Source organism: Pyxicephalus adspersus, chromosome 9 (genome assembly GCF_032062135.1).
Source record: "Pyxicephalus adspersus chromosome 9, UCB_Pads_2.0, whole genome shotgun sequence".
Taxonomy (NCBI): Eukaryota; Metazoa; Chordata; class Amphibia; order Anura; family Pyxicephalidae; genus Pyxicephalus; species Pyxicephalus adspersus.
In genome coordinates, this window is record NC_092866.1 from 53,198,489 (window position 1) to 53,225,188 (window position 26,700).

General features: G+C 41.0%; 1 protein-coding gene across 5 annotated transcripts in view; it reads left to right on the plus strand.

Annotated features, from left to right (window-relative positions):
- AMBRA1 (autophagy and beclin 1 regulator 1) overlaps window positions 1-26,700 on the plus strand; it is a 74,145-nt gene that overhangs the window by 18,252 nt on the left and 29,193 nt on the right. For all 5 annotated transcript variants that reach the window (XM_072422030.1, XM_072422029.1, XM_072422031.1 and 2 more), the window contains exons 7-11: window positions 941-2,427; window positions 20,072-20,158; window positions 20,844-21,023; window positions 26,040-26,120; window positions 26,360-26,460. In XM_072422030.1, the coding sequence (XP_072278131.1) occupies window positions 941-2,427; window positions 20,072-20,158; window positions 20,844-21,023; window positions 26,040-26,120; window positions 26,360-26,460 (1,936 nt within the window). The remainder of the gene's footprint in view (window positions 1-940; window positions 2,428-20,071; window positions 20,159-20,843; window positions 21,024-26,039; window positions 26,121-26,359; window positions 26,461-26,700) is intronic.

The following is a 26,700-nucleotide window of genomic DNA, read 5'->3' on the forward strand; positions in this document are numbered from 1 at the left end:
CTCATAGTACAACCTGCTGCTATCTCTTCACAGACAAGACACATCTTGTATTTATGTAGCGCAATAACATTATGCTGCACTGTACAGAGTTGTAGGAAAGTCCTTACCTGTCCTTCGGAGGGGCTAACTAATGTTGCTAACATTACTAAAGACCAATTTTTGGGGGACCACTAATTCATCTTTTGACATGTGGGAGTAAACTTGGGTATCCAGGGGAAATTCACTCTTAACACAGTGAGAGCAGGGCCAGTGTTTAGCCACAGAACCACCATGCTTCCAATGGAAGCTAAAAAAAAACACCATTGCTCCATGTTCCAGTTATGAAGGTCCTCTGACCAATAAAGGTGATTTTAGGGATGTGTTTTTATTCCTGTGGTGTCAGATCAAAAAAAAAAAAACAAGCCCCCCACCCCACATGCACCCACAGCAGTAAGCCTTGGCCCTCCATGTTCCTGCCACTAGTTTGCCAGTTGCTCCTCCCTTTAATACTACTTTTAATGGGTACAAAGGAACAACACAAGGGATCTGTTTTTGAGATGATGTGACCCAGTCGTTCAACCATCACAATTTTTTCCCTATGGGGGTCAATATTTTTCTACCTAATGTTACTGCTTCCAACAGACCACCCATACAACAGATTATCCACCCTTGACAGGGGCCATTGTAAAAATCCAATGTTTCTCATTTCACTTATTAGAGGTTTCAGGTTTTTGGCTGATTGGTGTATTGTTGCTCCCAACTGATTCATGGGAGCAAGAGAACAAACTGAACAAGCATTACCCCAGGAACTATCTGTTTTTAAATTAATTCTTTTGTTGTAGTCCTTGTTGAGTAATTAAACCAGCAACCACAGGAAATTCTTACACTTTATTTTAATAGTCACTTTATTTAGTTGCATGCTGAACTCTGAACACCTTTGTTAAATTTTGTTTTCTTGCAGAGTGATGAAGAGTCTGAGATTTCCCTGGACAGTGCAGAGATCCCCATCTACCGTCAGCGATCGCTGCTACCGACTCAGCCAGTACGACGTACCCCCTTGCTGCACAACTTCCTACATATGCTGTCATCCCGTTCCTCTGGTACACAAGCTGGAGAACAGCCTCCTGTACAAGACTCAGCCACACCTTCGCCTCCTCCTCCACCACCTCCTCCTCCTCCTCCACCTGCAACAGAGAGCAACCAAAGGCTCTTATATTCTCGCATGCGTGAGCGGGCCCCCGGGTCTAGTGCTCCATGCTGCCAAGAACCTAATATGCTGTGCCTCTGCATCCGTTGCTCTAGCGCACGACTGTCTTCGCCTCTCTTTCCCCACCCTGAAGCGCCTACTGCTCCCTCGACTTCTTCAGGGGCGACCTCCACCTCCTATTCACCAGTACAAACAGACCCACAACTTTCTTTGGAGCGTCAGCAGCACCAGTCCTCTGCTCAGCATGATCACGGACTTCTAAGCCGACCTTCTGCCTTCAGCAGTGTACACAGTAGTACAGCCGGTAACACACTGCGAAATCTGAGCCTGGGACCTCCGCGCCGCTCCCTTACAGGGCAGCTGTCCCGCTACCAGCAGCCTTCAACAGAAATTGCTGGCTCTGAGTGGACTCGCACTGTGCTAAACATGGGATCCAGGCCTGAATCTGAACCCATGCCGCCTCCCAGAACGAGTGCTGCATCTGTAGGTTTTTTGTCAGTTTTGCGCCAACAGGAAGGAGAGTCCTCTTCATCTGTATATACTTCAGCCACCGAAAGGAGAGGGTTCTCAAGTACAGAGCAGGAGGGCACAGGAGCTCAGCCACCTGTCCACTCCACCTCCACCCGAACAGATTTGCAGTGTGACCTTAGACGCTTTTTCCTGGAATATGATAGGCTGCATGAGCTAGAACCCGGGGCCTCAGGCGCATCGCAGGGACAGGCCCATGAGATGCTCAATAATAACTTGGAGCCTGAGCAGCCAGGTACTTCCCACCAGCCAAACCAGGCACACAGTGGTGAGAGCAGCTCCAACCAACCCAGAGGACACTTGAATCGCTGCCGTGCATGCCATAACCTGCTGACTTTCAACAATGACACTTTGCGCTGGGAAAGGACGCCACCAGCTTTTCCTGAAGCGGCAGGTACATCATCCTGGCAAAATCCACCAGTCCCTTCACCCAGTCCTTTCCAATCTGGCCTGACATCTGGCAGCACAGAGCAACCTGCGGCATCAGTGGTGGATAGAACAGACATAGGAAGCGTGCCAGGTGGCAGCAGCCGTTTGGAACCCGGAACATCACAGGAAGAGAGAACAGTGGGTGTAGTGTATAACCCTGAGACTGGACACTGGGAACGGGTCTACAGTCAGCCTGCCACAGTCACTAGAGCGCCGAATGTATCCCAAGAAGCTTTACCACAGGATTTACCAGAGGAGAGCACAGAGGAGGATTCCTTACGAAGGTAAGAAAAAAGGCAGAAGTAAAAAAAAAAAAAAAAAAAAAAAAAAACGAATTTCAATTTTAGGCACCTAGAAAGAGAGCAAAACTTTTTGTTGTTCATTTATTCTCCTTTCTGAAACTTAATATGCCCTGCCAATATTTTTTCAGTATAAATACTCTATTTACTCTAAAAAGTAACATTTACTGGCCTGCTCAAGCTGAACTCAAAACAAATATAAGGACTTCAGTGTTCTCCCCAGATTCTTTTAGCTGTGTGCACCACTTGGCACTTTTTAGTAACCACCCGGCTGTTTTTGGCTGGTTACTAAAAAAATGTTGGGGCACAATACAGAGGCAGCCACCCGCATACAGTTTCTTCTCACCCAGCCTTAAGACATTTCTGGGGAGAGCACTGTTTTTTTTACCTGCTAAATAACCTGTAATTTCATCACATACCCCATTACCAAGCACAACCAGGTGGATGACACCACCTATATTTTTCTTGATTTGTCCTGAAAGCAGAGGTTTAGTTTAAGGAACTACCTCTCCTTGCAGTATTTGGGATGGCAGTAGGGCACTTAACTGTCAAAGGTAATGCAATTCAAACAGTTTCTATTCAAAACATGTTTAGTTTAAATGAAGAATAATATACAAGTTGTCCCCGAGTTAAGTACATCTGACATACAGACGACTTCTAGATACAAATGGGACTTCCTTGCGGAACAGAGGCTTGGGGGGGGGGGTCAGCTTGCATGACTTGCAGAAATCTTTTGCTAAACACAGCTTGTTCCAGAGGTTGTATATCACTCTTCTGCAACCTATCTTCTGCATATCAAAACACAACTTGCTCAAGGAGGTAATTATTTTTTCCTTGCTGTTTGTTTATACCTCACAGAATTTTATACAGTAACTGACACCATGCTACCTAATATGTTAAGACAAACGTCTGTCCTAATTGCAAATATTAAAATAATTTACCTGTTCTGACTTACACACAAATTCAACTTAGGAACAAACCTACAGTTCCTATCGTGTATGTAACTCGGGGACTACCTGTAATCATCCTTATTTTGATTTCTTGATTTTTCCACTTGGTGGTGCTAGTGGTCTATGAAGTAACAATTGTGGCTTGTAGGAGTGCTGAGCCTAATGCTGCAGTCTCTCTATATAACACTAAATAACTGAAATTTGCTTACAGGTAAATCATCCATCTTTTATTGTCAGTGTGAATGCCTCAGTGACCTCTTGTACATTGTACTAAAAACTGATTGTATTTAGTCTGTGAGCTCAATTTACTACAGATTGATGGTCTGGTTATTGATAACTCAAAACGCAGTAGATTCTAAAATGTACATATTCAGGTTGCTACACATCATCAGCTCTGTTTTATAGGAGATCAGTTTATGGAAAACTGTAAATTAGGATATGCGTCAGCTTCTATGCATCCCTGGGTTCTGGAATGGCCAAACCCAACAACTCACATAAAAGGAGGGGGTATTTAATTATTTTTCACACAGTCAGTAATAGCAGTATGAGGTTATCGTCAGTAGCAGCTCCCATATCTCTATCCTTATGGATTCACTGTAAGTTCAAATGGATTTTAACCTTAAAATGTACTTGACCTAGTATGACAAACCGGACCCCGGATTTACCCTGGACACAATTAAGAAGCAAAACTTGCATGGTCATATTCTGGCCTGTACCCCCTCCATGCCTTTTATTGCCAACTAAATCTGTCCATCACATCACATAGTAGTCAATAGATAGGTCAGAGTATAACTATGATGTGATGCATAATAGGTATTCTAAAAGCACCCTTAAAGTCAAAGTGGATGCAGATGTCTGCTAAACGTCAGAAGTACTTGGGTTTCAGTGTTCGATCCAGAATTTTTTTTCAGCAGGGTGGGAAGAAATTGTAGGTGGGTGGCAGGACCCATATTGTGACCCAACTCTTCAGTAACCACCCAAGAACAGCCAGGTGGCTACCGAAAAGTGCCGGATAGTGCGCCCAGCTAAAAGGAGCTGGGGAGAACACTGGGTTACTTTGAAAGTAGTCCTGTCATTATTGTAAAACATGAAATAATATTTTCGGAGTCCCTAACCCAAAACAAGTATGGAGAGAATAAGGTAAACCAGGTCTTTGCTTGTGAAACATATTGTATGTTTTATTTTATTGTATTGTATTGTAAATTTTTTGCTCTGCCACACCAATGTGTGTATATAAGTCCAAAAGGCTGAAATACAGAGCGGTGGTTTTGTGGGGGTCTGGAATTGCAAGGGGAAACTACAAAACATGTGTTGACTGAATAAGTAATTCCAACCTTCTAACTTCTCACTTTCAAGATGTATCTGTTGCAGATCAGACATCTCTCTTTATCTACTTTATCTAGATGTTGCTCATCTATATGTATATAGGTGACCTAGATATATATATATATATATATATATATATATATATATATATATATATATATATATATATATAATATATATAATATATATATTGTATATGTATGTTGCTGTCCCTCCAGCTGTGGATGTGAATGTTGTGTAATAGCACAGCTGTGTATAGAGAATGCTTGCTCCCATGATAAATCTTTCCAAACTGACATATAGAAAGCTGTGGGGTGTGATTTGCTGCAGGCATTCATTTGGATATAACAATTAGAGGCATAAGACACATGTTAAGCGCTGACACAAAAACTGTTCTTAATAACACATTGCAAAAGTCAGGACCTCACAGTGAGAGAAGAGCCTATAGAGGAGATGAGACCTGTTCCCTGACACAGATGGAAAATGAGAGCTTTCACACATACCACAGATTGGAGGTGCTAGGTTAATTATTTCTGTTCCAGTTAATGATTCCGCTATTGCATACTTAATGGTTGACTGATATTGGTGTTGGTGCATCATAAATAAGTGCTTACAGGTGGAGGGAAGGCTGTTTGGTGTGATTGGAGCGGCTTCTTTGAATGTATTCTATACATTAGCCTTTCCTAATCTATTTACCCTAGAGCAAACACAAAAATAGTTTCAGTAAGGGTTTACCAAGACCAGAAAATGAATTAGGGTCAGTGCTCCTATACAGTTTGGCCAGAATGCCATCCTTACAGACAAAAAAATAGTGCTATGCTGCTGGTTTGCAAAGTTGCAATGACCATGCAGGCAGCTATGCAGACACCTTCACATAGGATATGAATAAGCCTCCAGCTAGAATCCAGAACTCCAGCTAGTAAAATAAAATACTAAAAATAGTGTTAGCATTGTCACTTCTGTACCGCCCCACACAATGCACATGTATTATGACCCCAAACTTAGCTCTGCTGTTTGGGGTTATAACAAACAGTAAGAGCATTGGCTTCCGATGTTCTCCAGGGCCACTTTTAGCCGTGCACACCCTCCGACACTTCTCCGTAACCACCTGCCTGTTTTTGGGTGGTAACTAAAAGAGTTGGGTCACAATACAGGTGCTGTCACCGGCCTACAATTTATTAACACCCCGCTTAAAAAAAAAAAAAAAAAAAAAGAAAACTGCGCTTAAAAAAAAAAAAAAAAAAAAACTGGATTTAACATTGGCTTTTATTCTGTGATTCCAGATAACCAGTCGCAAGCTATTCACGGAATACAAGTCACTATGTGTCTGGCCTGCAAACAAATACTTAATTCTAAAGCCTGAACTAGATATTGTTAAACTAATACCCTGCTGTCCTCACTGCCATCTTCTTTCCTTTTTGCTTCCTATATATGATCATCAGCTGTCTTGATTGGCCAGGGTGGGATGAAGTAACTCTGTACAGGAGTTTGTTCAGTCCAGGCCTTCCAGGTATCCTGACAACCATAGCTGAGCTGTACATGTTCATCTCTGAATTTTTTTTTTGACAGTTCCCCAGAGCAATCAGGCATGTAAGAGTTCTTATTGCAGATGAGACGTTGCCTGTCCTTTTCTGCCGTAATGCCCTGCCTGATCCACAGTGGAATTTTAATTCTGCTTTTCAATACTTCATAAAATGTTTTGTTTTGTTCTTGCATCTCGCTGCTGCTGGTCCTACCCTGCTCTTCGTCCTCTTCCAATTTACATGCACTCGCAGCTTCAGCTGCATATCATTGCTCTGTGCCGGCTTCCTGATATTGACAATAATAAACGTTCCCCCGCTTTGTGCATCAGTATACCATGTAATCTTCATCAGGGGCGGTGGTGACAATGCAGCAGCACAATTAATAGACCAATGTCCCCTCAAAAAAGTGCAAATTCCAATTAGAGGTTCCATTGAAAGTTGTAGATTGATATTGGTATGATCACAGTAATATATGCTGTATGTGTATTATATGCTCTTTTAGTAATTTGCCTTTAGATCTGACAAATGTAATACTGGGCAGAGTTACTGTTGTTTCTTTCATTTACCATCATTTGCTTGAGGATGTTTGATCACATTTCTTACATAAATTGTTTATGTTGGAGATGTGAATGGACCCATGCGGTTACCGTTGGGATCAATGATTCATTTTGGCAGCATTGTACTTCGTTTTGCCGCTGGCAATATCACCTTGAACATTTGCAGACAGTCGCTATAACCTATAACGAAAAGCTCGGGGGAAATCTGACTTGATTGATTCCTCCCTTCTCACATTAATCACTTTTAAATGATTTGTCGATATTGTCAAATGAAATCAAGCCGGAGCTCTAAGTCGGCAATGAGCGGCTCTACAACTGATAGAAAAATCTGATTCTTTGGAATGCCGTTTATAAGGTGACATTTTTCTGTATCGGCAGTTAAGATTTGTTTATGGGTTACCATAGGTCTGGTAAATGTATTTAGACACAATTTCTGTGCTAAGGTTCAATGATTCTCCTTCATAGATACTGATAATTGAATAAGTGTTGTCACCATTAGACAGGAAATATGTTACTGGCAGGATTACACAATGAAAGTGTGCATTTCCGTTCTCTGTGGTAAGCACAAGTTTGGTAGCATTACCTTGGGGTAGGTCATCACTTAAAGCAAGTATAATGTCTAATTATGATCTTTCTGTTTATTTTTTTTTTTTACAACACTTTATTTTTATTTTAATAGCAAAAATACAATTTCCAATAAAAAATAACATAAACCACAAATGGTTACAAAACAGTACGACCATTACACAAGAATCACCTCTCTTTGAGCTATACATACAAACAATAAAGTTATCAGTGTAACACAGTTACACAACAAGGATTACAATATCACCTGAGCATTTTGCTAACTCCGTATTCCTGGGGCCCATCCTGGGGATCCAGAAGTGCCTTGTATTCCACACTTTCCTGAAACATGATCCAGGTAAATCATGTAGAACCTTTGCAATCTATCATAAACCCCGGAAGTCAGATCCTCCATAATCTCTGTATCAGTCACCTTTCGAATCCACATACCTAAGGTGTGGGGGAAGTGGTTTTCTTCCATAGTCTGGGGACAAAGGCCTTGGCCACTGTCACCAAATATTTCACCAAAGATCCATTGTAGAGTTTCTGGGGCCATTTTTTAAGATGTTATAAAAAGAAGGCAGGGACATGCCTGAGTGCCATTTTTTTGGCATACTTCTCTAACCCCCTCCCAGTAAGCCCTTAATTTCCTACAAGTCCAAAATACATGTAACACTTTCCCTTTGTGCATCCCACATCTACAGCATCCATCCGACTTAGCAGGGAACATAGCATGCAATTGGTCATAATTTTGCAGCCTATCTCTTGCATGTTACTGTTTGAGACCTTTATGAGCAAACAAAATCACTCTCTCCCTCTTGTGTGGGTAATAGTTGAGTATCCAGGTCCCTTTCCTAACTCACAAAAAGGTCGAGTTATCATTCTCCTGGGGGTTGTTAAGCATGGAATAAATCTGGGTTAAAAGATAATGAACTCCACCCCCCTACACATCTCTGTTCAAAATCAGTGAGTGGTCTTTTAAAGTCTGAAGGCTCAGATTTGGATCTCAGAAAATGCGACCGCTGAGCTGCCCTCCAGAAATTCAGCCGAAAAGGTAAAGCTGAACTCTGGAGCTCAGCCAGGGAATACCAATTATCACCATGAACAAAATGTCATGTCCTCATCCCACAACTTCTGGAAATCGCTCCCTCCCATTCCTGGGGGGAAACTCGGGATTGCCCAACACCGGCATCAAAGGACTCCGTTCAGGGGAAAGAGCTTGGTGCCCACCCAACTTCTCCCAAATCTTCTTTCTGTTTATTATGTTAAGACATTATGATAAGATAGTGAAATTTGATTGGCTAAATCTGCCTAAACACCAGCCCTCCAACCCTGTCCTTTATCACAAGATCATGTGACCATTCGTCTGGATTTGGTTCGGTATTAGGTCCTTGCAAAATCTTTTATTTTGATATTTTATCACTATTATCAGTAGAGGTTCGGTATTGGGGAGCAAGCACGAAGCGGTGTTTCCTGCGTTAAAAGAAATTATTTCAGCCGTTTTGTTAGCAATCAGTTAAGCTGTAAAGGTTTAACCAGGTTTGGCAGAATAAATGAGTAATGTAATTTGAATATTGGTCCATTTTAAAGAGCAATTCCAGACAGCAGGATATGGTGAGGGACTGCTTATGCTGAATGGAATTTAAGACTAAGCATGGTTACAATGGCTTTTACCACCCCCAGGTGAACACTACTTAACACTAGGCACCCAGCAGCTATAACCGAAAATGAAGGTGTTGGTTCATCCATCATCTGACTAGGCATGCTGGATCTTGTAGTATCTCACTTGCTGGGACATTACAGAGCTACTGAACCGTATGAGCTCTCCAGGAAATTAAAGTTCCTCGGGCCGGGGTCAGTCAGGCTTTCCTTACGCCATCCAGATGTAACCGCTCTTGTCAATGAGCATCCACTGTGCAGGCAGGTGCTGCCCTCATTTTCTGAAATCTCTGCGAGGGGGGTCGAGTTATATATAGAAGCAGGTGGTGGGGGCTTTCTCTTGTCCTGCATTTCTTCGAGTGATTCCTTTAACTCCATCTTGGGTACAGTATTGGAGAAAATTGCCACAAGCAGTATTCTTCATTTATGCTGCATCCTTAAAATGGACATCACCTCTGCATTTCAGAGTTTCTGTATTTTTGGAAGGTCCCTTTTATGCACATTTTACAGTTCATAATCTGCTGGGTGACACCCTTCCATTAAAGGTGTAAAAAGATACTGACTTTTATTTGAGTATAGCAAAGTATAATTCAGACACTTCATTTTAAGAGTGGCCTAGCCCCTTTTAATACCATATCCGGTTGCAAAAGATGTCAGTCCTTGCCCATGGCCCCCTTAGTTTGTCTTGAGCTCCTGATCTGTTAATAACTGTATAGACATTTATAAAAGGGATTTGGTTGTTCTTGTAGACTGCAGAACTTCAGGTTAATCTGTAAAACTGCTGTTTAGTTCACATCGCTATTCCTTCAAATCTAAAGAAACATTTTTTTTTTTAAAGTTCCGTGTAATTACGAAAAAGAAAGCTCTATATGAAGCTGCCACACGTTAACTGAAATACAGGTTTTTCCTGCTTTTTATAGGGTAAGCAGTTTTTTAATAGATCCGGCACGTCTGGAAAAACTCTCAGATGGCTGAATTTAATGGTAGAAGTCAGTTTAAAACCATTTGGCCTATACATTCCCTGCTGTGATAACTACTGCTTCAGCTGGGATACAGAAAGGTGGACCCTATGTCGGGGAGGACATGATCAGCTCAACATGGAAAGAAAGCTCAAGGTTGGTCTTTCCAGTGGAACAATATTCACCTGTGGCCTAAAGGGCAATTAGGTTCAGAGTGCATTACTTGCACCTTCTTCATGCAGTGTAGTCCCACTAGCACAACCCCATACAGTTGCATCATTTGTCTTGTTTGCCTATTAAATTATTTGTCTGCCCTTGTCTTAACAGGGTACATTGAAAGAGATAATTGAGCAGCTGTGCCACACTTGAGCAATGCTAAGAGACCAAGTCTTGGCCCCCTCAGGTAGTATGGCTAACCTTAAATCTTACAGTTGTTGGGATTACAAGTCTTCTGACCCAAATTGTTTTGTGGTGGGACACAGCCGTCCGCTTCACAGGAAATAAAATTCATCAGATCGCTGTACTTAAATGGCCTCCTCTGGTAGTACACATGGGCGAGAGCTGGCAATACCTGGTCTCTGGGGAACAGGAGGCAGAAAATGAACCTTGAATTAGGAAGTCGGTATTTCCTCATACTTCAGTTTATTTGTGTTTGCCCCAGCAAAACAAATATGAAAGGACTTCTGATTTACGAAGCTCTAAAAAGTTAAGATTTTACTCTCCCCTCCCTCCCTTCATCCAAAAAGAAAAATAAGTTCTGGCTGGACTGACAAAGAATGTGATCTTGAACACCGCTGGTAATTAGAGGATTACGTTACTTTGCTCTGTCAGAACTTTTTAGGGCTGTTTTTATATCTTACATGTGTGCGTAGCCTGTTCCCACTGAAGGATAATCCATAAATTTGTTGGTTTTTTTTTTTTTAGGTGAATTATTTTTTCAGTCTTTTAGAGGCTAAAGATATTGCTGATGCACAAAATAGCTATAATAATAGTCCTAAGACTGCAGCCTGTTAATTTCCTGGGAATTGATGTCACCGAGACTCAATAGCCAAGGCTATAGTCCCAGGAATACATTTTATCGGCTCGCTAAGATACATAGATTTTGCTTAGACAGACAGTGGCTTATTGAGGTCACTGCTTTCTCATGAATAGAGGTGCAACTAAGAAAATAGCTGTCTCTGCAGTACATAGATGAAGCTCTGTATAAATAAAAATACCGGTACATTGTTATCAGGTGGGGAATTTGAAATATATATATAGTGTGTGTAATATACCAGTTGGCTAAATTATTAAAACTGCTAATAAAGTGCATATATAATGGCACCAGGGATGATATATATTGGGCAAGAAGTAAATATACTTCCTAAAACAGGTTTGTTGGAAGCCATTGGGCAAACATAGGGCAAACTTTGTCAAGAGCCGGGTTGGTGCATCTACCAAACTGCAAGTTTTATGAGGTGTTCATGTATGCCATGGTTAGTATGTGTTGAAAGTTAACAGGGGAAGGATAGTTGGTAACCTGGTAAAAGGGCCATGTATGCCCAAAACTTCAAAATACAAGGGGGGGGGGGGGGTTATTTGAGGTGTCTGGTACAATCCAGTGAGCTACAGTTGCCCAAATGGCTGAAAAACAATGACTTTCATCAGTAAAGCTGAATGATCCCACAAACCTGGGATGTATTTCCTAGGTAATTTGCTATTTGTTAGCAAATGTTTTAAATCCTGTACCAGATCTATTCCAGGTCTACTGGATCACCCAGCTTCACTGATGAAAGTGTATCCTCCCCAGCGTTGGAGAGCTTTAATAAATCGGGCCCACAGCATATAGCTTTCTGCATGCGGGGCTGCCTATCCACAAACCAGAGTGCCCATGTTGTCCCCGTTCATTGCGGAAAGCACTTACAATGGGTTAGAGCTGTTTCAAAGGAGAACTCCATGAGTTCGGTCTGGAAAGGACATTGAGAAATAGGTATAGTGTGTCAGTTATACTTTGTGATGGCCTTTATCAAATACAGCTTTTCTATCATTGGATCTAATAAATAAGACTGCTGTAGGCCATAACGCGCAGCCACATTTCTTTTGTGCTTGTAGCTCAACAATTCGAACTTTCAGTTCTTCAGTAAACCCCTGATATAATGGCTATACCCAAAGCTTACTGTACATTACATTGGTGGTTTTTAGGAAGAATGCCTCTTCCATTGCTGTCCAGTGGGAAGGCTGTCACAGCCAAAAAAATGATTGATGTCATTTAAACTGAACTGAGAGACACAAACTGTTCATTGCTCAAGGAATCCCTGTCAGCCTCTGGATGAATCCTGGTTAAGAAACACTGATCTAGAGCATAACCATGATCTGCATTTAGGTCCAAGCTGCATGCTGCTTCTTCCACATTTGAATACACTTTGGTAAAGTATTTCACCCATGTTTAAGTTTTAAGGATTACTAATGCATATCAGTACCATGCACATGCTGTTCTTCTGGGTTACGTGAGATCTTAAACCAGTGTTTCTCAACCTTTATAACATGGGAAGACCCTTAAAATAACTTTCAGATCTTCAGGGAACCCTTACTATAATTACAATATCCACAGCTCACAGTATACTAGTGTGTTAGTCAGTGGGAAGAATGCCTCTTACATTGCTGGGCATTAGGAAGAATGCCAACCTTATACATAGCCAAAAAGAGCATTGGTGTCTGTGGTGACTGACCCAGAGGGTCCAAATTGCTTGAGGAACCCTAGGCTCCCATGGAACCTTGGGTAAGAAACCCTGTCAATATGTTTCACCCACCTATGGGCTTCATTTTAGACCTCTATGATTAAGCTCATTGATTAAACAAGAATGATGGCTTTTTGTGGGTCCATGGTCTGTTTCCTAATCTTTAACACTTTATTAGCTCCATGCTTCTGGTCCATGCAACTTATACCGATAACAGTGATAATATAGCAAAATAAAATATTTTGCAAGGATTAAAAACATTCATAAAATAAAAGGCATTCCTTTTAGGAAAGTAATGAGCTTGTTGTTTGAGTTGATGAATTGGGGGCTACTGCTTTTATGTGGTAGGTTTTTGGAGAACATTTTCTAGAATAGAGGTAGTTAACACATTTATTACCTCCTGGTGTGTATCTTTTAAGATCAAGGCTATATACACACGTCAGATAATTCTTGTCTTATAATCGGCACAGCTCTGATATCGGACATGGATCTGGTGTGTACAGCGCTCGTTGTTCATGGATCCATCCTGGCGAATCCACAAACAATTGTAATGGAAGTGAAGTGGAGAGAGTGCAGCACGTTCAACAACAATTATTTACTGTGTATACGCAGCCTAACTTTACAACCCTGAGCACAACCCTTATGGCACTGGTTTCTAGCAGGTCAAATTATATAAATTATAATCTCAGGACTGTCTTCTGCTGCTTTTTTTTCATTGTCCAGTTAGTCTGGACAATGACAAGACCTGTAACTGTTACCTGATTCTTTAGAATGTTGCACAGTGAATGTTTAAGCTGGGTGGGAAGAAGCTGTAGCAACTTTTCAGTAACCACCCAAAAAAAAGCCAGGTGGTGCACCCAGTTAAACGGACTGGGGAGAACACTGCTGCAGTTCATTATCCTTCTTGGCCAAACAGAGGAGATGACGTGACTTTACTCCTGGCTTCCCCACAAAACATATTTAGGAAAATATAGAATTTCTATAAGTACTTTTCCTATTACCTTGCAGTTACTTTCGCCTCACTAGTCCTTGTTAAATAGCAGCGGTTGTGTGACTTCCTCTGGTAATATAACAAATAGAAATATGCTGCCGGTAAAGGATTTTGGCAAAGTTCCCCCACTTTAATTTCAATCCAGAACCTCTTTTCTACATCCAATCCTGCCTGACAGCTCTTTGATCGGAACATTAAGTGGCGGAACGTATATAAGGTGATTGCCATTTAAACGCTGCACCCGCCTCACCCTGCTCTATAACAAATGTATATTTCCATTTTTGCTATTTTGTCCAGCCGTAACTGCTCACAGCTGGAGCCTTCAACTTAAGCAGAGTAATCGACATGACAAATTTCTTGGCATTTCTGAATATAGATATGAAGAAGAATTAATGCTCTGCGTTAAAATGGCATTATTGCACTACATTATTTATTCACGCTGAATGCACGAAGTGTAATCCCTATCAGTCCCTGGTTGTATTTTTCTCACAGCCTTATTATCTGTATCCTGCCTCTTCATGACCTTTGCTCCTTTTGATTTGTGGTCTTCATTCATTTTGTCTTGTCCTGTTTTTGTGTATTCTGTGTTGCCTTTTATTCCATTTTGCTCACTGCCTGCCTCTGAGTTGTATGCATTCCTGTATCCTCTCCTCTATATATTTTTTTTTTCATGCCTTATCTGTCTTTGCTCTCTCTCCCCTCTTTCTTTATCTGTCCGCTCTCAAAAGAAGCTTAGCTCCAGGCTCCATGCGGTCGAGGCAAGTTGGCGTTTTCCTGCAGCGCTGTTTTAAACCTGCTGTCACAGATAAGTTTTTCTGAGTAACGTTAAACACAATTCAGCATCTTTCTTTGCCCTCAATTCCATTCTTCCACTCTGGAGAATGGTAGCCTGCGTCGCCCGTCCTTTTCAGAGATGGAGAAGGGGGGAGGTTAGAAAGAGAGAGAGCGCAGCCCCCGAACGCAGCCAAGGCTTGCCAGCTCCGCGATTTCCACTCCTTTGTTCATCCTAATAGGATATGTAAATTCCAATCTGTGGAAAAATGAAACATTTTTAATGAAACGACAAGTACAAAAGCACTCCAAATCAAAAGGAAAATCCCTGTGCTTGTCAATCGGGCACTTGGTTTTCGAAGAGTTGGTGAATGTCCTGCTCGGCTTCATTTTTTATCCTGCTGAAGCAGATTTTTTTTTTAATAATTCCTGCAGCCGGTGCAGTATGAATAGCAGGCAGTTTTGCTCTGTATAGAGTCTGGTTCTCTGCATGCATTCTTAGCACCCCTGCTGCACCGACACACATAACATGGCACTGCGAGCTGCAGGGCATCTTTAAACTTGTGTCTTTCATCAATGACTCCAATGAAGTCCTGCTTCCTATTATCTATATATAATGCTCCTCTTCCGTTGTTCTAGTGAACATTCTCTCTATTAAAGTTCATTTTAGTCTGTTGACAAGCTGTAACTGTGGTTTAGCTTTCTTAATAATTAAAAGTAGATCTTAATATTCATATAAGCATAAATATGTTTACTAGTATTTAAAACATTTGTATTCAGAAGAATAACTTGCAATCTTCATCAGCTATGGCTATATAGGACCCCCACCATTTTAAATCACTTGATGCTGAACAAGCTTCTGTGAGGGTAGAGGATACTGAAAAAACCCAATTGCTTCCCAGGACATCTGTCTACTAACTGTGTTCCTGTCTTCATTACTTGCTGTGTGTTTAACTTGCAGTACATTAGCGTGGTGGCCAGTAGACCAAAAAGATCATTGATGTCACTTAATCCAACCCGAGGGGCACAAATTGCTCAAGGAACCCCTAGCAACCCTGGCTGGAGAAACAATGCCCTGTGGGAAAACTCCACTTCAGGTTAATAGAGAAAACAAGTACATGATGATATAGTTTATTAGTTAAGAAGTGTATTAGAGTACCATTGATTTTGGTTTTCCTTTACATGTTGTTTGCATTTGACTTTTAAATTAGTTTATGGCAGAATTAATCAAAGTGTCTTGTACATTCAGCTCCTCTGAGCATAGCGTACTTTCATGCCCTCCTTCCCAAGACATCCATCAGGAGAACACCAATACATTCAGAGCAACACACAAAAAACATGCAAAACATTACAGGGAATGGAACGAGGCATAAACTGCTTCACAAAAATATATAATTAAATTTTTGAGGAGATTTAAATCCTAGAAATATATGAAAAGTTATAAACTTATAATAATGCAGGTCTTCAGAATTGCAGCTGATGGGCACTTTTTAGGAGACTGAAAGTACCCAAGAAATGCATTATGTCCGTGAAGGCACTTATGTTCGTCTGTCAGCCTATGAGTTAAAACTATGAGATTCCTTCTACCAATTGCTGAATATATCTGAATAGCAGTTTAGCATTGTGGGTTGATAACATTTCTAGACCTCCGTTTTACTGAAATTTACAAGCAGAGCAGTGTAATTTTTGGCTGACGTCTGAGCTATATTTTTCATTTTTTTGTCCATCCAGGAGATTTTTTTTTTTTGTTGGCGTTAGAAATAATAGCCACATGCACTCCACTGTAAAGTTTGGCATCCTTGGCAGTTCTGTTGATGTACTTGCAAGTTGTTTACCTCTTAAGGTCCAACTATGGCTCACATTGGTTGAAGCGCCCCCACCAATGTGGGTAAATTATCATTTGACGGGGGATATATTGGGCACAAATACTTAACGTATTCCTCTTTCCATCAGGTTTCCTCCTCTTCATGCATTTGGTCCCTAAAATTGCTTTACATTGCTGCCCTGGGGAAGGCAGTGAGAGCCTGCTAACAACTTAGACTTCTCGTAGTAGTTTGTCACATTCAACTGGACTTGTTCTTGTATTGTTGAAAAGGTTTCACAGCCTTTCATGCTACTTTATTGATTACAAAACGTGGAAATATTCCCAGCAGAGAAAATCCAATGGCAGAACATCTGAAATCCTTGTAGAACCTTTATTTGGACAACAAATGTCCTTGATGTCCTTCTACAGGTGTATTTTTTAAATGCATGTATTCTTTAAATACAGTGTACCCTTTGTACCATTCCAAAGTCTCCATCCTCTAGTATCCCCTCCTTTTCAAATCTACCCTTTCTTCTCTGTCTGCCTTGTCACCAGGCAGAAAATTTGTTCCTTGCGGAAGATGATTCTCCATTTAATGGAATTAAGAGCTTGCAGTTTGGCTGACTGCAAAAATGCTTCAATGTCCGGGATCAGTGAGCACAGAGAATGCTGAACAAATGCCATTTATTCAACTGTTAAGTCAATGGGCTGTGATGGAAGGCAGCTCAAAGACACACATAATACCTAGTGCTTCAGCTAAATCTCAACCAGTATGGTTCTGGTGCTGATATAGACAGCTTTTAGTTGTCTTGTATTTTATGACCACAAGTCCCAGTGGAACTATGGCCTCCCATAAAAAAGGGCTATGGAACCTCCTTATAGGTGCAGCTACGATCACAATATTCTCTTAGTCTGTGTACGAAGTCCCAGAGATACTTTCCAAGCCTGGTAGTAATTTCAACCTAAAGCAGCTTCCTGTGATGGTAACAATGCTGCACTGCTTCTGAACTTAGAGCAGTGTTGCCACTTATGCTGGCTATACCTACTTGCACTACTATTGGATGAAAAAATAGGGGAGTGGCTATCAGTCTTTTAACTGCTGCTTCTCAGGCTTGTAACGTGTCAATCATCTGATAGTCCCACCCAATTCTCCCAACTTCTTTTTTGATTGGCCGAATTGCCTCTTGCAAAATCCCTCCTACTTTGAGCTGCAATGTCTGGGAAGGGGAGTGTCTAAGACGTAGATGGAGGGTTTCGCTCAGACAGAGAAGATGAAGGGGTTCTGTGTTTCTTTACACCACACAGTAATTGGAGTTCAGGTAGCTTGGAATATATTCTATAGTTGCTGTCTTGCCAGTCGTCCTCAGTGCTGATAGAAAGTGAATCAGTGATGCTAAGTCTACATTTGTGTTTCCACCAATAGAGACCAGAACACTAAAAAATGGGTTTATAGGGAGTTATAAAATCAATGTTTGCAATGAAAAGACCTCAGTGCTAGTTGAAAATGCCAAAAGAGAACATTAAATGTTTGCTCAAGCTTACAGAACTGGAAAAGGGTACTTATATGTTATATGACCATTGTTATCCATCTTTTTACTTTCTGACTTTTTGCTGATATTTCCTTTCTTGACTCCCAGTATGGAAATCATTTTCATATTCGGGTACACAAATTTTAAATTTTAAGAACCTTTGGCAAATGCATGTAGCACAGTATGGTTGTATCCAGATCAAAAGATATAACAAGCCAGAAATTGGGGTACAGTTCTGTAAGGAATGTGCAAAAAAACAAAAACAAAACTATGTTACCAACTAAGTTAGGAACGTGCAAAAAAAAAACTAAGTTATACAACATAATTATAAAGCGGTTTGTTTTTAGACTAATTTCTCAGCTAAATAAACGATCATCAACACAGTAGAATCACTCCTTGGAGATTACAATCACAAGACTGAAAAGATAGGAATGGTTCTTTTTAAACATATGCTCCCATTTGAAATTATTATTATTATTATTAATATTAAACAGGATTTATATAGTGCCAACATATTACGCAGCGCTGTACATTAAATAGGAATAATCTTATAATATTTAATATCATAAATCTGCGTAATGTCTGATAATAAAACTTGTGAAGACATTTTGAAGAAGATACATGTGTTCTAAACTAATTTAAAAGGTAGCAATGGAGGAAACCAATGACAAGTGACTGTAAAAACATGGATCAAAAAGTCCACTCCAGACAGGTTTAAAAAAGCTGATTAATGCGGTGATGTTGTACAAAGCTTAACGAAAATGCTAAACAGCTGAACCGTGTTTAAAGAACTGAAATCTAGTAAATGAAAGGGCCAGGAACAGTATGGGGTGGGAAGGAAAGGGCTTGATGATGCGGAAAGTTCCATCAGCCAGTAAGGCTATGTACACACGTCAGATGGTTCTCGTCCGATAATCACCTCAGGGCTGATATCGTTCGGGAATCTGGTGTGTGTATGGCACTCGTCGTTTATAGATGCATCCTGGCGGATCCACGAGCAATCGTAATGGAAATGAAGGGCAGAGAGTGCAGCAGGGTGTCGCTCCATTGTTCTCCCTCCTCCCCTCTCCATAGAGCAGAACGGTGCTGTATGTACAGCGCACCTTCATGCAACGTTCAGTCTTTGTCGTTGGAAAGGATCGTAAAAGAATCTTTCAAACGACAATTATTGCATGTGTGTACCCATTCTTAGGCTCTATTTGAAGGTCTGCACCTTTGAATACACAGCTAAAGAAGCCTAATATGTGCAGCAAAAATCCAAAGTAAATAATTTCAGTAGAGAAGAGGATCCTCCACAAAAGTGCAGGATTAATGGTAATGCCGCATTCATTGTTTTATTGCAAGTCACTTAGGTACCTGTGCCCAATAAATGGACATTAACACCATACCCTAACGACTACAGACCTCAGAGAAGGCTTATTTTAAAGCTAACTGCTGAAGTCTGCATATTATGTAGTGTCTGCATATTGTGTTGTTACAAAGCAACACATTTTAAAGCTCATTTTGCTCTAAAAAAAAAAAAAAAAAAGGGGGCCCCTGCTGAGCTCTCTGTAGTTGCAAAGGTATGGAGGAGTAATTCATCCTCAGCTATAAGTTCACCTTAACAGGAATTGGTCATAAAGAGTAACACTTTGGCGAGTAAGCCCTAATTGAATCAGAGCCACGTACTGTCCTGGATGAAGGAATGTAAAACCTTTTCATTCATGTGCTACCCTGAACCAAGTGACTTGAAGACTTCTGGCTACCAGATCTTAAATGCACAAAAGTTTTGCTCTTAAAAAAACAAAACAAAAAAAAAACAAAAAAAAAAAACACTATAATATAATTTATTGCTGGGAGACAGTTGTAGACTGCTATTGTATATTTCGGTTTTACGAAAGCCTAGTTTCTTGGTTGCCATCGGTACATATATTGGTGATGAGGTATTGCTGTCTGATACCTACGTCTTCCACCCCCAGTGTGCAGTCATTAAAGCACTCTGCAGTTCTCTGCGATTGTGCTTTCCACAGTTCCTCTGTCTGTTCCATTAAGAATGAACTATCATGAAATTTTGTTGTGCTTGTTAAGGGGCAAGATTGAAAAAAACATCCCGAACATAATTTATTTATTATTTTGGTATTGGCATAAGCCTGTTTGAGTTGCTGGTCAATGGCACTGATTAAAAGAGACTTTTCTGTTGGTACCATTGTGGATGCTTTCTTTCTCTTGTAACTGGTTTACGTAAGATTAGTTGAATCTATAGGTTAATGTGACTTTTTTTTATATATCTTTCATATTAGGAGGCTTCTGGAGTCCTCGCTAATCTCCCTGTCTCGCTATGATGGCACTGGTTCCCGAGAGCACCCCATTTATCCTGACCCGGCCAGGTAAGTTGTATTTCCTTTTACTTAAGAGCACTAATTGATTACATCTATTTGCAAAAGTCCTGGAAGCAGGATCACAAGCACATAGCACTCCCTACAATGCTGATATATGCCAATATGCCCACACCATGGGACCCTAGAAAAATAATGGGACTCTCCCTTAAAACAGTAGCCTGGAACTGATGGGAATTAGCAGCAAGGGGGGTCAGAGGTTAGCATTCTGGCCTTTGCAGTGCTAGGTCCCAGGTTTGAATCTCGGCCAGGAGACTATCTACATGGCGCTTGCAGGTTCTCCCTGTGTTTGCGTGGGTTTCTTCCGGGTACCCGATTTTCTCCCACTTTTTTTTCACCAAACCAAACATTTTCACTTTGAGGAGAGGAAGACCATGATCTTGTTAGTTCCAAAATAAAACTTTCAGACAGACGGAGTTGTGTGTTGGCCTTGGTTTTACCTGTTTCAATACCTCATCATTAGCTCCCTTGAACTTACCAGGATATTGTTTTTTTCCACAGTCAATACAAAAAGTGCTGCCTAGACAGTTATCCTGAATAACCAGAATTCTTCAAAAAGCCTTTTATCTGTAAAAAGCATAAATATAGTTTGGATTATCCTTTGTCTTTGATGTATTTTCTTTTTGTTAATATTGATTAACAGCAGAAACTCATAATTGTCTCTTGGTATCTGCAGGTTGTCTCCAGCTGCTTATTACGCACAAAGAATGATCCAGTACCTATCTCGGAGGGATAGCATCCGACAGCGCTCTATGCGCTACCAGCAGAACCGCCTAAGGTCTTCTGCGTCGGCCCCTTCCTCTAGCGAGGGCCAAAGCACTGTAGAAGCTGGTGACCTTGAATTTGAGGAATTTGAGTAAGTCTCCTTTTGTGTATTTTGTGTTCATGACACAGCTTATTGCAGAAGGGACATGGCTTGTCCTTTTCTGCAGTACAGCCCTGACTGGTCACAAAGTGGAACTTTAGTTCTTTAAACCACATTTCCAATCACTACTCCGCCTACATACACTGTGATTTTTCCTATGGTGTTGTCATAACAAGGACAAAGGTCTTAACCTCAATCCAGCTCAGTTATTCATGGATTCAATGGATTGTAGGCTAATAGAAATTCTGTGGGGCCATTGAAATTCTCGCTCAACAAATGAGTTCACAGGATATTTTTTATTTATATATTCAACCCTCAGCATGCGTTTCCTCTCATGTAATCTGTAATCCTGATATAATAGGGACACGTGAAATAATCAAATTCCTTTATCCTGGAGTGTTTCCTCATATCCAGTGCCAGTTCACATTTCTATGAACGTGAAAGAAAAGCTTTTTATTTATTTTGTTTGTGCTCCAAACATGACAAAGATTTAATACCTTTATCGCTCATTCTTGAAGGCTGGCAGAGTGTCCATTACTGAGTGCCGGTTGGTCTTTTCTATATTCTGAGAAGCCAGGAAGCTTTTATGGTCAGGTATCTGTGCCGAGCTATGGCATACAGAGATTTATAGGGCAAGCAAATCTACAGTTCGTTAAAACTCCTTATCACCTTTTTTTTTTTTCCTGCTGAAAATTTACATTTAATTTCCATTCCCCCGCAAGTGGGGGATGGTGTCACCCCATTAATTCTCCCATTGTTTTTTCAGTTCCCACAGCTCCTCACCTTTTCTACATTGCCTAATTTCCCTCACCCTCCCCAATCCTTCTTGATTACTCCTCACCTCTCTCATCCTGAATGATTACTCCGCACTGCTCCCATCCTACCTAATTACTCCCTAACATTCCTTTTCTTCGCTTTTACTCCTTAATGGTTCCATCCTACCACATTTTTCCTTACTGCTCCCATCCAACTTCATTGCTCCTCACCTTGCTTGTCCTAATTCTTACTTCCTAACTACTCCCTTACCACTAAACTTTCCCATCCTGCTTCCTTACCCCTCGCCTCACCTCTCTCTTCCTGCTTTCTTACCCCTCGCCTCACCTCTCTCGTCCTGCTTCCTTACCCCTCGCCTCACCTCCTTACCCCTCGCCTCACCTCTCTCGTCCCGCTTCCTTACCCCTCGCCTCTCCCATCCTGCTGTGTGGAAGGAAGTCTACTGATAATACTAGAAGTGAATCAAATGAGTTAATATATATGATGGTTGTCTTTAATCATAAGAAATGTATTTGGTCATTTGCAGTTTTTTTTTTTTTTTTTTTTTTCCCCAAATCAAAGCATGATTTTTTAACCTAGTATTGGATAAAATGAAAATAAGGTTTAGAAATCTGTTGGGCTTTTACCACAGTTTTTGTTCAGGTATGCAGATTTACCTTTTCTTTCTCTGCTAGCTATTTTCACAGGGGTTAAAGTATGTTATGGTTGTCACTGGAACAATAGCAACGGGTAAAACATGCAATAGGGACTCCTGGTTCAGAAAAAATTCTTGTGATTTCCTTAATTCACTTTACTTCCCTGGACCCTGGAAGCAAAAGGAAGTCTTTTAGAGTTGGTAGCTATAGAGATCAATAAAAACCTAGCAAATGTTTTGAACCCCATAACATATGCTCAGTCGTTGGCTGTTTTCTTTTGCATTTTGCATTTGCTCTGTGGCCCTCTATATGCATGCAGGTGGATTTTTGCATAGTGTGCATTTCTTGAGTATGAATGGTGGCAGCAAGTTCTTGCAGCTGTCTGAACATCGCAGGGGGCACTATCAGAGATGTGCCTTTGATATGTAGGCTGCAGGGTGCTGACACAGTTTTGGAAGAGTCCTTTCTTTTCACTCAGCAGCTCCTATTTGCTGCTTGCTCTTTACAGCGTGGCGGGAAGTATCATCCTTGTGTCTGTGCACCTGCAGATTCATTGTGAGCAGAAATAGGTTTTTGTAGTTTTTACTGTGTCGATAAATACTTAATTCCCGAAAGACTGCAATCTGCTATTCAGAAGAACCAAACAGCCAAGAAACATCAAGAACAAAGAATTATTTTAATGGTACGCTGATTAAAAAAAAATAAAATCTGGCCCCCTCCCACCCTCTTCATCTTTGCCTATAGAAGCATAGATTGTCTGGGTTCAGACTGAAAATTATTGCTTTCCTCTTGAGTCTCTTGAAGGACAGGCAATCCAGACAGGGCAGCTCAGGATAACCCTATGGAAGCCTGCTGCCATAAAGAGAATTGACTCCAGACCCTGTTGGACAGAATATGCAGAGGACCACCTAGAAGTGCCCTCGGGTGCTGGGCTTTGTATACAGGTCCCTTCCAGGTCCTGCTTGGGTTATCTTAACCACAGAACACGTAGAAAGTCCAGAGATGGGCTGAAACGTTTACAATAATTGTACAGCCTTCTACTGCTGAAAGGTTTAAAGCTAAAAGACTGAACCCTGATGAAAATTGTGGGATGCAATTTTAGGCATGTGCATTCTGTTCTCTTTCCTGCCTGTCAGCACAAAGATCATTTTGCAGCTTAGTGAAATTTTTAGTGAAGCATTTCTGCTACCCAACTACATTGACCTGGTCTCCTCCAGTTGTCAAACCCTTAATATTAGCAGCTCTATGAGTCATGTAGGTACCTAAAGGCTTGCCACATATCTTGAGCTTTGTTACCTGTCTGTCACATGGTTAGGAAAAATTGCCTGCTGCTAGATGTGAGGGAATCCTACAAACCCTCAACTTTCATTCCAGTAATAATTTGGCAGCTCTGTTGGTTATAAGCAAATACCTCTAGAGACAAAATGTATCATTATGCCTGGCCTGTTGATTTAACTTTTGTTTCTTTGGAAATTCTCCTTGACTCGATGGTAGGAGATGCTTGATATGTCAGATGGTGCTTTAGCTCTACTAGGACCTTCTGTCTCATGGATGGATTTTTCATCCTGCCTTGTGATCACTGACTTTAACGGCATAAATTATATGGCTTTTGAAGTCCAGATTTTGATTCCTACTTCCACTCAAGTCTATTTTGAAAGCTGTCTTCATCTGGTGTGTCTCAACCTTTATACTGGGAGTTTATGGTGGCACTTTCCTAAGGAATCAGTTTTGGTCTTCTATAAGGAAAAAAGCGGTGCTCAGGCTTAGAACCTCATTTTGGCTTTTTCATTTATTCAAGCCATCATTCACACATGACTCTGGCACCTGTACACCTGAAAGGTCACCTATTTGGATGCTCCATGAGCTTCAAGGTTATTCCTTTCAGCCACGGCTGATTCCCTTTTTGTGACTCCAGATGTTTCCGACAATCTGCAGGACTGATCCAACATATAAGTCCACCATCTCTTCTTTTCTGAGTTCTTCATTCTCCAGGTTCTAGTTGGAATCTTAGACTTCAGCTGAAGTCAATTTCAGGTGTGAAGACCTTCAGGCAGTCCTTTTGAGCTGCAAACAGACCCCATACTATGCCGGGTTTGTTAGTTTTGTTGCTGTTTCTCAACCGTGTTCGCTTTTTTTGGATGTCCCAAAGATAACAATTTCTTGTGTACCTCAACGAAGGATAAAGAAAAGGTTTTTAAAAGAACTTTTTAAAATCTTTTTCTTGGTTTCCATGGATGAACCCAAGTTTTGGATTCCATTGCAATAAAGAATAAAATCATTCTGAGGGGACGCAACATATTTATTTATTTACCAATACATTAAATAATTTTTCACTTGCCTTTGCACAATCATTGGACTGTAGATAGGAAGTGGCTGCCTAAAAATCAGCTAAACCGATAGCTAACAAAAGTTCAAATGAGCAACATTTTATTGAAAATTGGCATTTGCTTACACAATGCTCTAGCAGACTAATTGTAATTTATTTAGCATTTATATCTGTATTAAGTTGGAGAAATCTTTACCCGGCTAATAATAAACAATCTGACTGAATTTCATGGGCCTCCTGTGGAATATCCGTGATATTGACTGTATCATGTTTTCTTTTGTAAAGCATTAGGTTCCATTTTTATTTCTTTATCCTAGTTTACTATAGCTAAATAAACCACTTTCATTGAGGAGAATGGTTTGGATCATCATTTGCTCCATCTCCATCTTGTTCTTCATCATTATAGAATGTACAGAAAGTGATGTTTTTGTCCTGAAGAATATTTATAACCTTCAAAATTATATTTTGAAAGCAGGTAACCTGTGGAATAAATAGACAGCAATTTTATGTGTATTGCTATTTGTGCAAATGTTTATCAAACCTGCATTTGCAGTAAAATATACTTTAAAGCAGTGGTCCCCAACCTTTCCATTAGCGGGGCCCGGCAACACAGCACAAAATTCTGCCACGGCCCAGGACATGTAAAGCCTACACCACTCTGCTGCCCCAAGCAGCTCCTCTTCCTGTCAGCACGCCGGCTGGAGGACAGCTTGAGCAGCGTAAGAAAGCTGGCCGGTAACGATGAAGTGCAAGCCCCACATACATTGCTCCGCCACTCCCAGCAGCTCCCGTGTAAGCATGCGAAGAGAGACACCCCTGCCCCCACCACCACCAGCTCCAGAGCAGTACAAGGAGGGCCGCCGGTGCCTCCTGTCACTCGCAGCCCATCAGCCACAGACCAGCACCGGGGGTTCGGGGACCACTGCTTTAAAGAGTATTTTAGTGCACATTTGTCAACACAGGAACTGATTCAGTGTTCTCCCCAACCCCTTTTAATTGGGTTCACCATTTCTGGGCAGTATACTGTATACATAGCTTCCTTTTTTCCCACCCTACTGTACAGGGGCTGCAAGAGACTGATAACTAGTTAAAATACGGTACTTGCACTGCTTTCATTTGTTAAAATAAAATATGTATTGATTTATAAATGATTACACCATTTTGTGTCTTTATATCTGCCTAGTGTTCAGCTGTAACATCAAATATGATAACAGAGTTTTTCCCTCATGTCTGGTGGCTAACACTCATGCAATTCTTCTTTCTACCTTTCAGGGATAATGGGGATCGATCTCGGCACAGGACCCCTCGAAATGCCCGCATGTCTGCTCCTTCACTGGGTCGCTTTGTTCCCAGGTGAGACAATCATTCGCCTTCTAACGCATCTGTCAGAGCTTTTCATTTTTAGCTCCTTCTGTGAGATTCTGTCTCCATGTTCCACCTGTCTTCATCAAACTTCTCAGATCTGTCTTCCTGTCACTTCTCTGCGCTGTGCTTTGTCTGTGATCACCACAAGCACTTCCTTACTCTGCCAATGTTTTGTTCTCCCTCATTTTAATGACTTACACTGTATTTGTCATCCCCTTTCATTGCAGGAGATTTCTACTGCCTGAATACCTTCCATATGCTGGAATTTTTCACGAGCGGGGTCAACCAGGACTTGCCACGCACTCCTCTGTAAACAGAGTTCTGGCAGGTAAGGGCATTGTTTTAACATGGTAAAGAACTTAGGCATCTGGTGAAATTTGTTAAAAGGAAAAAATTGCTTTATTTATATATTAACCCTGTACCTCTTTGCTTAAAGGGTCATTCACACTTTGCTTTCCTGGTGTTTCATGTTAACACAATTGTGTGCTAAGGCTGCTTTTTCAAATGCATGAGCTGCCAGGCCTCCACCCAGGCAGTGGAAATCAATTTTCCAAATTGGCACACCACA